This window comes from Oncorhynchus masou, unplaced genomic scaffold (genome assembly GCF_036934945.1).
Source record: "Oncorhynchus masou masou isolate Uvic2021 unplaced genomic scaffold, UVic_Omas_1.1 unplaced_scaffold_7284, whole genome shotgun sequence".
Lineage (NCBI taxonomy): Eukaryota > Metazoa > Chordata > Actinopteri > Salmoniformes > Salmonidae > Oncorhynchus > Oncorhynchus masou.
Genome location: NW_027013736.1, coordinates 1 through 15,348, shown reverse-complemented (window position 1 = coordinate 15,348; position 15,348 = coordinate 1). Strand labels below are relative to the sequence as shown.

General features: G+C 48.2%; 1 protein-coding gene across 1 annotated transcript; it reads right to left on the bottom strand.

Moving 5' to 3' along the window:
* Positions 1-9: 9 nt before the first annotated feature.
* Positions 10-14,453, bottom strand: LOC135537236 (pleckstrin homology domain-containing family G member 4B-like; the record flags this gene model as incomplete). Its single annotated transcript, XM_064963420.1, has 2 exons — positions 10-148; positions 14,305-14,453. Coding segments are annotated over 2 exons (288 nt in total), but the record flags the coding sequence as incomplete, so codon positions are not given.
* Positions 14,454-15,348: the final 895 nt, after the last annotated feature.

Genomic DNA, 15,348 nt, shown 5'->3' with positions numbered 1-15,348 from the left:
CCCTCTCACCTCCTTGAATCCCTGCTCCAGACTCTTGAACTCCATGATAAAGTCCAGTTCCTGAGTGCGTTGGTTGGACAGCATCACCAGCTTGTGAACCAGCTCATCCACCTGATCATACAGACCAGCCACAACCTCTACGGCATCTCTGGAGGGACACACAGAGAGAGAGACAGTCCTTTAGACTTCCAGCAGGACAGATAGAGGCTCCTTTAGACCAGCCACAACCTCTACGGCATCTCTGGAGAGACACACAGAGAGAGAGTCAGTCCTTTAGACCAGCCACAACCTCTACGGCATCTCTGGAGGGACACACAGAGAGAGAGAGACAGTCCTTTAAACTTCCAGCAGGACAGATAGAGGCTCCCTTGACTAGACCAGCCACAACTCTTGACTCAGAGGACATAGGAAAGACTCTGACTGAGGGGACAGCTAGGAAAGACTCTCTTGACTTTCAGAGGACAGTCAGTCCTTGACTCAGACCAGCCACAAAGACCTCTACGGCATCTCTGGAGACGACACACAGAGGACAGAGACGACAGCTAGGAAAGAGACATGTCCTTTAGACTTCCTCTCTGAGCAGGACAGATATTCCCGAGGCTCCTTTAGACTAGTCAGCCACAACCTCTACGGCATCACTGACATGGACTGACAGAGCAGGCACATCTCATTGGATCACCAGTTGAATTGATTGACATGGGGTGGATGTGTTGATTGAGTTGAGGAATGAGAGATAGAGATTGGGATGGCTGGTTTTAAGTGACAGACAGTGTGTGTGTGGTACAGTAGTTCCTCCGTGTGTGTGTCCGTGTGTGTGTGTGTGTGTGTGTGTGTGTGTGTGTCCGTGTGTGTGTGTGTGTTCCGTGTGTGTAGAAACAAGACACTTTCAGCTGTGTGAAACTCAGAGTGACGTGCGCGTGTGTGAAAGAAGCATTAGCTCAGGGCTCCCGCAGCAAAGACTGACTGAGTACATTGTGAGGGAAGCCTGGACTGAAGCCTGGGTCGATGACTTGACTCAGAGCCCCTGGCACCAGCTCTACTGTCGTCCAGTGTTGCAGTACACTGCATTGTCCTCACGTTATCCTGACAGCTACTCTGTTTCCCCTACAGACCAACTCTCTTGACTCACACACACAACAGCTAGACCAACTCACACACACAACAGTTAGACTCACAGGACAACAGAAAGACTCTCTTGACAACAGTTAGACCAACTCACACACAACAGTTAGACCAACTCACACACAAAGTTGACTCACACAGGACAGTTAGACCAACTCACACACAACAGTTAGACCAACTCACACACACAACAGACAAAGACACTCTTGACCAACTCACACACACAGCAGTTAGAACTCACACACTCACACACACACACAACAGTTAGACTCACACACAGTTAGACCAACTCACAGACTCACAACAGTTGACTCACAGACTAACTTTCAACTCACACACACAACAGTTAGACCAACTCACACACACACACAACAGTTAGACCACACTCACACACACAACAGTTAGACCAACTCACACACACAACAGTTAGACCAACTCACACACAAAACAGTTAGACCAACTCACACAACACACACACACAACAGTTAGACTTTCACACACACAACAGTTAGCCTAACACACACAACAGTTAGACAACACACACACAGTTAGACCAACTCACACACACACTGTGGTCAACTCACACACACAACAGTGGACCAACTCACACACACAACAGTTAGACCAACTCACACACACAACAGTTAGACCATTGACTGACACACACAACAGTTATACCAACTCACACACACAACAGTGAGGAATGACACACACACAACAGTTAGACCAACTCACACACACAACAGTACACACACACAACAGTTAGACCAGTGTCACACACTGTGTGTTAGACCAACCTGTGTGTGTGTGTCAAAACGTGTAGACCAACTCACGTGTGTTAGTCCAACTCACACACAAAACAGTTAGCCCAACTCACCGTGTGTGTGTTAGACCAGTGTGTGTGTGTGTGTCCGTGTGTGTCACACACACAACAGTTAGACCAACTCACACACACAACAGTTGCGTGCGTGCGTGTACAGTGTCGTAAAGGAAGCATTACTCAGGGCTCCCGGCAGCAGTTGACTGACCAGTACATTGTGAGGAAGCCTGGACTGAAGCACACACGATGACTACAACATGACATCACAGCCCCTAGCCAGCTCTACTGTCACCAGTGTTACAGTACATTGTTACGTTATCCAACTCACATACTCTGTTTCCCCTACAGACCAACTCACACACACACAGTTGGACCAACTCACACACACAACAGTTAGACCAACTCACACACACACAGCAATTTATACCAACTCACACACACAACAGACAGACCAACTCACACACACACACAGTTAGACCAACTCACACACACAACAGTTAGACCAACTCACACACACAACAGTTGGACCAACTCACACACAACAGTTAGACCAACTCACACACACACAACAGGTCAAACCAACTCACACACACAACAGACAGACCAACTCACACACACAACAGTTAGACCAACTCACACACACAACACCAACTCACACACAACAGTTAGACCAACTCACACACACACACACACACAACAGTTAGACCAACTCACACACACACACACACACAACAGTTAGACCAACTCACACTCACACACACAACAGTTAGACCAACTCACACACACAACAGTTAGACCAACTCACACACACAACAGTTAGACCAACTCACACACAACAGTTAGACCAACTCACACACACACACACAACAGTTAGACCAACTCACACACACAACAGTTAGACCAACTCACACACAAAACAGTTAGACCAACTCACACACAACAGTTAGACCAACTCACACACAAAACAGTTAGCCCAACTCACACACACAACAGTTAGACCAACTCACACACACAACAGTTAGACCAACTCACACACACAACAGTTAGACCAACTCACACACACACAACAGTTAGACCAACTCACACACACAACAGTTAGACCAACTCACACACACAACAGTTAGACCAACTCACACACACAACAGTTGAACCGACAACACACAACAGTTAGACCAACACACACACAAACAGTTATACCAACTCACACACACAACAGTTAGACCAACTCACACACACAACAGTTAGACCAACTCACACACACAACAGTTATACTGCCAACACACACAACAGTTATACCAACTCACACACACAACAGTTAGACCAACTCACACACACAACAGTTAGACCAACTCAACACAACAGTTAAAACACAACTCACACACACACAACAGTTAGACCAACTCACACACCAACTCACACACATTTATACCAACTCACACACAACAGTTAGACCAACTCACACACACAACAGTTAGACCAACTCACACACACAACAGTTAGACCAACTTATACAACTCACACACACAACAGTTAGACCAACTCACACACACAAATAGTTAGACTCACACACACACACAGTTAGACCAACTCACACACACAACAGTTAGACCAACTCACACACAAACAGTTAGACCAACTCACACACACAACAGTTAGACCGAGTTATACCAACTCACACACACAACAGTGTTAGACCAACTCACACACACAACAGTTAGACCAACTCACACACACACACAACAGTGAGACCAACTCACACACAAAACAGTTAGACCAACTCACACACAACAGTTAGACCAACTCACACACACAACAGTTAGACCAACTCACACACACAACAGTTAGACCAACTCACACACAACACAGTTAGACCAACTCACACACACAACAGTTAGACCAACTCACACACACAACAGTTAGACCAACTCACACACACAACAGTTAGACCAACTCACACACACACAACAGTTAGACCAACTCACACACACAACAGTTATACCAACTCACACACACAACAGTTAGACCAACTCACACACACAACAGTTAGACCAACTCACACACACAAAGTTAGCCCAACTCACACACACAACAGTTAGACCAACTCACACACACAACAGTTAGACCAACTCACACACAACAGTTAGCCCAACTCACACACACAACAGTTAGACCAACTCACACACACACAGTTAGCCCAACTCACACACACAACAGTGAGACCAACTCACACACACAACAGTTATACCAACTCACACACACAACAGTTAGACCAACTCACACACAACAGTTAGACCAACTCACACACACAACAGTGAGCCCAACTCACACACAACAGTGAGCCCAACTCAACTTAGACAACTCACACACAACAGTGAGCCCAACTCACACACACAACAGTTAGACCAACTCACACACAACAGTGAGCCCAACTCACACACAACAGTGAGCCCAACTCACACACAACAGTTAGACCAACTCACACACAACAGTTAGCCCAACTCACACACAACAGTTAGACCAACACACACACAACAGTGAGCCCAACTCACACACAACAGTTAGACCAAACTCACACACACAACAGTTAGACCAATGTGTAATTGTGATGACCAACCTTTGTCACAAACATTGAGCCCAACTAAACATCTTTGTAGAACATACAACAGTTAGACCAACTCACACAACAGGGTGTTTCTATTAGACCAACACACTCCAACAGTTAGACCAACTCACATCACAACAGTTAGACCAACTCACACACTCTGCAATGTAGACTAGTTTGTCTGAAACATTTAAAGTGGAGGGGTGGCAGGTAGACTAGTGGTTAGAGTGGATGGTCACACACTCTGCAGGTAGACTAGTGGTTAGAGTGGAGGGGCGGCAGGTAGACTAGTGGTTAGAGTGGAGGGGCGGCAGGTAGCCTAGTGGTTAGAGTGGAGGGGTGGCAGGTAGCCTAGTGGTTAGAGTGGAGGGGCGGCAGGTAGCCTAGTGGTTAGAGTGGATGGGCGGCAGGTGGAGGGGCGGCAGGTAGACTAGTGGTTAGAGTGGAGGGGCGGCAGGTAGACTAGTGGTTAGAGGGTGGAGGGGCGGCAGGTAGACTAGTGGTTAGAGTGGAGGGCTGCAGGTAGACTAGTGGTTAGAGTGGGGGCGGCAGGTAGACTAGTGGTTAGGAGGGAGGGCGGCAGGTAGACTAGTGGTTAGAGGGAGGGGCGGCAGGTAGCCTAGTGGTTAGAGTGGAGGGGCGGCAGGTAGACTAGTGGTTAGAGTGGAGGGGCGGCTAGTGGCTAGAGTGGAGGGGCTAGTGGTTAGAGTGGAGGGGCGGCAGGTAGACTAGTGGTTAGAGTGGAGGGGCGGCAGGTAGCCTAGTGGTTAGAGTGGAGGGGCGGCAGGTAGACTAGTGGTTAGAGGGAGGGCGGCAGGTAGCCTAGTGGTTAGAGTGGAGGGGCGGCAGGGTAGCCTAGAGGTTAGAGGGGAGGGGCGGCAGGTAGACTAGTGGTTAGAGTGGAGGGCGGCAGGGTAGCCTAGTGGTTAGAGTGGAGGGGAGGCAGGTAGCCTAGTGGTTAGAGGGAGGGCGGCAGGGAGACTAGTGGTTAGAGTGGAGGGCGCCAGGTAGACTAGTGGTTAGAGTGGAGGGGCGGCAGGGTAGCCTAGTGGTTAGAGTGGAGGGGCGCCAGGTAGACTAGTGGTTAGAGTGGAGGGGGCGGCAGGGTAGCCTAGTGGTTAGAGTGTCTGCCCCCTGTTGACAGAGACAGGACACACACACACACACACCCTGTCTGCCCCCTGCTGACAGAGACAGGACACACACCCTGTCTGCCCCCTGTTGACATAGACAGGGACACACACCATGTCTGCCCCCTGCTGACAGAGACAGGACACACACACCTGTCTGCCCCCTGCTGACAGAGACAGGGACACACACCCTGTCTGCCCTGCTGACAGAGACAGGACACACACCATGTCTGCCCCCTGCTGACAGAGACAGGACACACACCCTGTCTGCCCCCTGTTGACAGAGACAGGACACACACCCTGTCTGCCCCCTGCTGACAGAGACAGGACACACACCCTGTCTGCCCCCTGCTGACATAGACAGGACACACACCATGTCTGCCCCCTGCTGACAGAGAGAGGACACACACAACACACACCATGTCTGCCCCCTGCTGACAGAGACAGGACACACACCATGTCTGCCCCCTGCTGACATAGACAGGACACACACCATGTCTGCCCCCTGCTGACAGAGACAGGACACACACCATGTCTGCCCCCTGCTGACAGAGACAGGACACACACCATGTCTGCCCCCTGCTGACAGAGACAGGACACACACCATGTCTGCCCCCTGCTGACAGAGACAGGACACACACAACACACACCATGTCTGCCCCCTGCTGACAGAGACAGGACACACACCCTGTCTGCCCCCTGCTGACAGAGACAGGACACACACCCTGTCTGCCCCCTGCTGACAGAGACACAACACACACCATGTCTGCCCCCTGCTGACAGAGACACAACACACACCATGTCTGCCCCCTGCTGACAGAGACACAACACACACCATGTCTGCCCCCTGCTGACAGAGAGAGGACACACACCATGTCTGCCCCCTGTTGACAGAGACAGGACACACACCATGTCTGCCCCCTGCTGACATAGACAGGACACACACAACACACACCATGTCTGCCCCCTGCTGACAGAGACAGGACACACACCATGTCTGCCCCCTGCTGACAGAGACAGGACACACACCATGTCTGCCCCCTGTTGACAGAGACAGGACACACACCCTGTCTGCCCCCTGTTGACAGAGACAGGACACACACCATGTCTGCCCCCTGCTGACAGAGACAGGACACACACCCTGTCTGCCCCCTGTTGACAGAGACAGGACACACACAACACACACCATGTCTGCCCCCTGCTGACAGAGACAGGACACACACCATGTCTGCCCCCTGCTGACATAGACAGGACACACACCATGTCTGCCCCCTGTTGACAGAGACAGGACACACACCATGTCTGCCCCCTGTTGACAGAGACAGGACACACACAACACACACCATGTCTGCCCCCTGTTGACAGAGACAGGACACACACAACACACACCATGTCTGCCCCCTGTTGACAGAGACAGGACACACACAACACACACCATGTCTGCCCCCTGCTGACAGAGACAGGACACACACCATGTCTGCCCCCTGTTGACAGAGACAGGACACACACCATGTCTGCCCCCTGCTGACAGAGACAGGACACACACAACACACCATGTCTGCCCCCTGCTGACAGAGACAGGACACACACCATGTCTGCCCCCTGTTGACAGAGACAGGACACACACCATGTCTGCCCCCTGTTGACAGAGACAGGACACACACCCTACAAAAACGATCAAATCAAACCAACTGTCATTCTGGTTCAGCAGTCGTCCCAGTCAGACTGAATTGGTGTAGAATGACTTGACTGTCATGTTGCCCCAGCAACGGTAGAACCAGTGTGGTGCTGCCCTAGCAGCCCAGGCTGGCCCGGCAGGGGTTCTGCTGTCATGTTGCCCCAGCAACGGTAGAACCAGTGTGGTGCTGCCCTAGCAACAGGCTGGCCGGCAGAGGTTCTGCTGTCGTGTTGCCCCAGCAACGGTGGAACCAGTGTGGTGCTGCCCCTAGCAACAGGCTGGCCCGGCAGGGGTTCTGCTGTCATGCTAATGTCTGGGCATGCTGACTGGACCAGGCTGTCAATCACTATGGCTTTGTCCAGGAAGAGGGAAGGACGGGGTTCAGAAGGCATCTTTCTGAACTGTCACAACTCAGACAGACAGACAGTGGGGTTTGGCTGTGGGATCTGATAGGCTGAGCCAGGGAGGGTGGGAGGGAGTTGTTCACAGCCTCAAACGAAGACTGTGCAAATCATAAACAACAACAAGGCGCAGAAACACCCACAGTGAGGGGTTCTGTCAGTCTGCCGATGAAGGATCAAGGGTTTAGAATGAGTCTGGATCTCTGTGTGTTTCAGAGAGGTGTTACTGCAGCTCCACACTGACACACAGAGTGGTGTTACTGCAGCTCCACACTGACACACAGAGTGTTGTTACTGCAGCTCCACACTGACACACTGCAGCTCCACACTGACACACAGAGTGGTGTTACTGCAGCTCCACACTGACACACAGAGTGGTGTTACTGCAGCTCCACACTGACACAGAGTGGTGTTACTGCACTCCACACTGACACACAGAGTGGTGTTACTGCAGCTCCACACTGACACACAGAGTGGTGTTACTGCAGCTCCACACTGACACACAGAGTGAGTGTTACTGCAGCTCCACACTGACACACAGAGTGGTGTTACTGCAGCTCACACTGACACACAGAGTGGTGTTACTGCAGCTCCACACTGACACACAGAGTGGTGTTACTGCAGCTCCACACTGACACACAGAGTGGTGTTACTGCAGCTCCACACTGACACACAGAGTGGTGTTACTGCAGCTCCACACTGACACACAGAGTGGTGTTACTGCAGCTCCACACTGACACACAGAGTGGTGTTACTGCAGCTCCACACTGACACACAGAGTGGTGTTACTGCAGCTCCACACTGACACACAGAGTGGTGTTACTGCAGCTCCACACTGACACACAGAGTGGTGTTAGCAGCTCCACACGACACACAGAGTGGTGTTACTGCAGCTCCACACTGACACACAGAGTGGTGTTACTGCAGCTCCACACTGACACACAGAGTGGTGTTACTGCAGCTCCACACTGACACACAGAGTGGTGTTACTGCAGCTCCACACTGACACACAGCTCAGTGGTGTTACTGCAGCTCCACACTGACACACAGAGTGGTGTTACTGCAGCTCCACACTGACACACAGAGTGGTGTTACTGCAGCTCCACACTGACACACAGAGTGGTGTTACTGCAGCTCCACACTGACACACAGAGTGGTGTTACTGCAGCTCCACACTGACACACAGAGTGGTGTTACTGCAGCTCCACACTGACACACAGAGTGGTGTTACTGCAGCTCCACACTGACACACAGAGTGGTGTTACTGCAGCTCCACACTGACACACAGAGTGGTGTTACTGCAGCTCCACACTGACACACAGAGTGGTGTTAGCAGCTCCACACTGACACACAGAGTGGTGTTACTGCAGCTCCACACTGACACAGAGTGTGTTACTGCAGCTCCACACTGACACACAGAGTGGTGTTACTGCAGCTCCACACTGACTCACAGAGTGGTGTTACTGCAGCTCCACACTGACACACATAGTGGTGTTACTGCAGCTCCACACTGACACACAGAGTGGTGTTACTGCAGCTCCATACTGACAGAGTGGTGTTACTGCAGCTCCACACTGACACACAGAGTGGTGTTACTGCAGCTCCACACTGACACACAGAGTGGTGTTACTGCAGCTCCACACTGACACACAGAGTGGTGTTACTGCAGCTCCACACTGACACACAGAGTGGTGTTACTGCAGCTCCACACTGACACACAGAGTGGTGTTACTGCAGCTCCACACTGACACATAGAGTGGTGTTACTGCAGCTCCACACTGACACACAGAGTGGTGTTACTGCAGCTCCACACTGACACACAGAGTGGTGTTACTGCAACTCCCACTGACACACAGAGTGGTGTTACTGCAGCTCCACACTGACACACAGAGTGGTGTTACTGCAGCTCCACACTGACACACAGAGTGGTGTTACTGCTGTCCACACTGACACACAGAGTGGCGTTACTGCAGCTCCACACTGACACACAGAGTGGCGTTACTGCAACTCCACACTGACACACAGAGTGGTGTTACTGCAGCTCCACACTGACACACAGGTGGTGTTACTGTAGCTCCACACTGACACACAGAGTGGTGTTACTGCAGCTCCAAACTGACACACAGAGTGGTGTTACTGCAACTCAATACTGACACACAGAGTGGTGTTACTGCAGCTCCACACTTGACACACAGAGTGGTGTTACTGCAACTCCACACTGACACACAGAGTGTTACTGCAGCTCCACACTGACACACAGGAAATTGGTGTTACTGCAGCTCCACTGACACACAGAGTGGTGTTACTGCAGCTCCACTGACACACAGAGTGGTGTTACTGCAGCTACAGGAACAATATGACTCCAAGATTCTCCTTATATGACTGAAGAACCAGAACCAGTCCCTCACTTTCTGCTGACCCAAGGTGTCTGCAGAACCTGACGTAGTCCCTATCATTGGAAGATTGACCAGAGACCAGAACCAGGTCCGCTCAGTGTCTCTGTTGTCTTTTTATCTCCACTTCTCCATGTTGGTTCTCTCTGAGAAAGGCAACTGCCCTGATTTACCATCGAATAACAAAAAACACTCTTCTTGATCTGACAACAGGTTGCCATGTTTCTGTCGATATTATGGAGTTAATTTTTGGATAAAATTTTTTCCCGTTTAATGACAAGATTTTTTTCTTGAAAGGTAGACGTGATGAACAAAACGGGACAGCTTTGGAACAAATAATATGATTTTCCAAAACTGCAAAGATATTGTCTCTAACTGAGAGTCTCCTCATTGAAAACATCCGAAGTTCCAAAGGTAAATTATTTTATTTGAATGCCCCTTGTTTTTGTGGAAATGTTGCCTGCTGAATGTCTCCTTATATGCTATGCTCGCCATCAATAGCCTACACTTTCTGTCATTTGAAAAGCATTTTTTGAAAATCTGAGATGACAGTGTTGTTAACAAAAGACTAAGCCAGTAGGCATATATTTATTGGAAGATTGACCATAAGAGACTACATTGCTATGCAATGGTGTCCGCTTGGTGTCCCGGATACGGGATTGCGGCAATTAAGACAGACCCCAAAGACACAACTCACACAGACCAATCATTTCTCTGACTGGTTCAGACAGGAAAAATACACATATCAAAATGCATTTATCTGCAAAGCGAATAGATATGTAGAAAAACATTCCACCCCCCATTTTTGAGTGAGTTGGAAATGCCCTCTAGTCAGGAGCAGGTAGGGAGAGTCCATTCCATGTTTCAATGGGGGGAGGGCAGAGCCTGGGGTTAATTTGGGATCAAGAGGGGTTGGCGGAAGTAATAGACTGAATCACATTGACATAACAGCAGGGGGTTTTCCTGCTAGCTGATGAACAACACAGGCTGGGTTCCCTAATGACTGCCTATTTTTGAAAAACAGGAGACATTAAGACAACAGGAGACATTAAAAACATCCGGAGTTCTTGAAGACGAAGACAATTTTAGACATGAAGACAACAGGAGACATGTGACAACAGGAGACATTAAGACCAGGAGACATTAAGACAAGGCTTAAGACACACAGGAGACATGAATACTCAGGACACAAATACAACAGTGTAGACATTAAGACAACAGGAGACATTAAGAAAATCTGGAGACATGACAGTGACATGAAGACAACAGGAGACATGAAGACCAGGAGATATTTATTTCATTACATTTGAGATTTTCATGAAGACATAACAGGAGACATGAAGACAACAGGAGACTTAAGACAACAGGAGACATGAAGACACCCACAGGATGCGGGAAGACACACAGGAGACATTAAGACAGACCCACTAAGACAACAGGACACACAGACAACAGGAGATTTTAAGACTCAGGCCAGACATTAAGACAACAGGAGACATTAAGACAACAAAAGACATTTATCTGCAAAGCCCAGAAGTTAGGAACGAGAAGGGAAACATTCCACCCCCCCATTTTAGGTAGGTTGGAAATACCCTCCTAGTCAGGAGCAGGTAGGGAGGTCATTCCTGAGCAATGGGGGGAGGGGGCAGAGCCTGGGGTGACAGAGAGGGATCAGGAGAGGGGTTAGTCACAGGAAGGACAACAGGAGACATGAAGACATAACAGGAGACATTAAGACAACAGGAGACATTAAGACAACAGGAGACATTAAGACACACAGGAGACATTAAGACAACAGGAGACATTAAGACAACAGGAGACATTAAGACAACAGGAGACATTAAGACAACAGGAGACATGAAGACAACAGGAGACATTAAGACAACAGGAGACATTAAGACAACAGGAGACATTAAGACAACAAGAGACATTAACCTGTTGTGACTAGGGAGCAGTATTTTCATTTTTGGAAAAATAACGTTCCCAAAGTAAACAGGATATTTTGTCAGGACAAGATACGAGAATATGCATATAATTGACAGCTTAGGATAGAAAACACTCTAAAGTTTCCAAAACTGTAAAGATATTGTCTGTGAGTATAACAGAACTGATGTTGCAGGCGAAAGCCTGCGCAAGTGGCTACATTGCGCAAGTGGTCACCTGATGGCTCTCAGAGTGATTCTTGCGTAAAATACAGAGGTAGCCATTATTACAATCTCTCCTACTGAAAAAACAATAGTCCCGGTGGATATATTATCGAATAGATATTTGAAAAACACCTTGAGGATTGATTATAAACAACGTTTGCCATGTTTCTGTCGATATTATGGAGCTGATTTGGAATATTTTTCGGAGTTGTGCGTGACTCTAAATCTCCGGTCGATTTCTCAGCCAAGCGTGAAGAACAAGCGGAGCTATTTCGCCTACAAAGATAATATTTTGGGGAAAAGGATTAACAAAAGGCTAAGCTGTGTTTCAATATATTTCACTTGTGATTTTCATGAATAGGAATATTTTCTAGTAATATTTATGTCTGTTGCGTTATGCTAATTAGTGTCAGATGATGACAACAATCCCGTTCACGGGATGGGAGTTACAACAAGTTAAGAAAACAGGAGACATTTATACAACAGAACAATATTCACTAGAGCTCTAATAAAGACAAGACACCTTAGATTAGAGACAAGAGTGGAGAGAGAGACACAGAGAGAGAGAGCGAGAGAGACACACAGAGAGCGAGAGCGATATGCGTCAACAGTAACCTTGGGAAAATCCTCTGCATTATCAGTAACAGCAGACTCCTACATTTCCTCAGTGAAAACAATGCACTGAGCACACTTCAAATTGGCTCTTTACCAAATTACCGTACGACAGACCACGTATTCACCCTGCACAGCCTAATTGATAAACAAACAAACCAAAGGCTAAGTCTTCTCATGCTTTGTTGATTTCAAAAAAGTCTTCAACTCAATTTGACATGAGGGTCTTCTATACAAATTGATAGAAAGTGGTGTTGGGGGGAAAAACACATGACATTATAAAATCCATGTAGACAAACAACAAGTGTGCGGTTAAAATAGGCCAAAAAAAAGCACACACATTTCTTCCCACAGGGGCGTGGGGTGAGACAGGGATGCAGCTTGAGCCCCACCCTCTTCAACATATATATATATATATCAATGAATTGACGAGGGCACAAGACAGGGATGCAGCTTGAGCCCCACCCTCTTCAACATATATATATATATATATATATATATATATATATATATATATATATATATATATATATACCAATGAATTGACAAGGGCACTCGACAGAGATGCAGCTTGATCCCCACCCTCTTCAACATATATATATCAATGAATTGGAGCGGGCACTAGAACATTCCTCAGCAGTTGTCTGTCCCAGTGAACAACCCCTGGATCCAGATGGAGATGTATTGGACCACTTATACCACAAACTGGAGGAGAGGAGAGAGGGGAAATGGAGGAGAGGAGAGAAGAGGAATGGAGGAGAGGAGAGGGGAAATGGAGGAGAGGAGAGAGGGGAAATGGAGGAGAGGAGAGAGGGGAAATGGAGGAGGAGAGAGGGGAATGGAGGAGAGGAGAGAGGGGAATGGAGGAGAGGAGAGAAGAGGAATGGAGGAGAGGAGAGGAGAGGAGAGGTTGGACTGAGGGGATGAGGGAGAACATAGAGGAGAGGGCGTTGGTTGGAGAATGGTGCTGGGCTGTATTCATGTGTCAAGTTGCTGTGGATACAAGTGTATGTATAAAGGTGCAATGTGCAGAAATCACCCCTCCATTTCCTGGTTGATAAAATCCTAATAGTTCCCCCTAATTTCAGTTTATGTGACAAAACAAACAAGTCTAGTGTAGAGAGTCATTGTACCATCTAAACCACAGTGGAATATATTTTCAATAACCAAAAAAAATAGTATTTTCAGCTGTTTTGAAGCTGGTGAACAAAACAGACAGTAAAAGACACAAAATAATAAACTTAAGAACGAGAAGCACAGGAATAGAGCACATAGAACAGATATAGCACGTCTTAGACTTTCAATGAGAATGACAGATCTATAACTCATATTGCTATGTGAATCTCGTCGGGTCGCCCAGAAAGGTTCCATATCGCAGCGTTAACGACCGAATCATTACCTGTAGTCGATGCTGAGGCTGACACTGGTTTCCTCTTTACGGAGGCGGGACAGGATGGCTCCGCCCTCCAGCTGTAATCTAGCCAATCGGCTGTCCTCCAGGACGGTACACATCACACCCCTGTACCTGGCAAGTAACACCTGGGCCTCCTGGGGGGTGGGGGGTGAGGGGGAGAGTTAGTGTTTTATACACGTGTTGCACCACAAGTCAATTAATATATTTTCTAAACTCTTCCACATACACCAAACACCCTTCCAAAACATTTCCTGTCCTGTAATTCAACTCGACCTGACCACTCCACTTCCTGTCCTGTAATTCAACTCTACCAGAACACTCCACTTCCTGTCCTGTAATTCAACTCTACCAGACCACTCCATTTCCTGTCCTGTAATTCAACTCTACCTGACCACTCCATTTCCTGTCCTGTAATTCAACTCTACCTGACCACTCCACTTCCTGTCCTGTAATTCAACTCTACCAGACCACTCCACTTCCTGTCCTGTAATTCAACTCTACCTGACCACTCCATATTCAACTCTACCAGACCACTCCATTTCATGTCCTGTAATTCAACTCTACCTGACCACTCCATTTCCTGTCCTGTAATTCAACTCTACCTGACCACTCCACTTCCTGTCCTGTAATTCAACTCTACCAGACCACTCCATTTCCTGTCCTGTAATTCAACTCTACCAGACCACTCCATTTCCTGTCCTGTAATTCAACTCTACCAGACCACTCCATTTCCTGTCCTCTAATTCAACTCTAACAGTCTCCTACAGACTTAAAACAACAGACGTCATATCCCTCCTAGACATGTCTTCTACAGCCTCAACACACGTCATATCCCTCCTAGACATGTCTTCTACAGCCTCAACACACGTCATATCCCTCCTAGACATGTCTTCTACAGCCTCAACACACGTCAAAACCTTCCTAGATGTGATGTCAGATATGTCCTGCTATTCATCATGTCATGTGCACACACAGTAGCTGGCAGGACAGTAGACTACAGACTATATTAACATGGTAGTTACCTCAGCG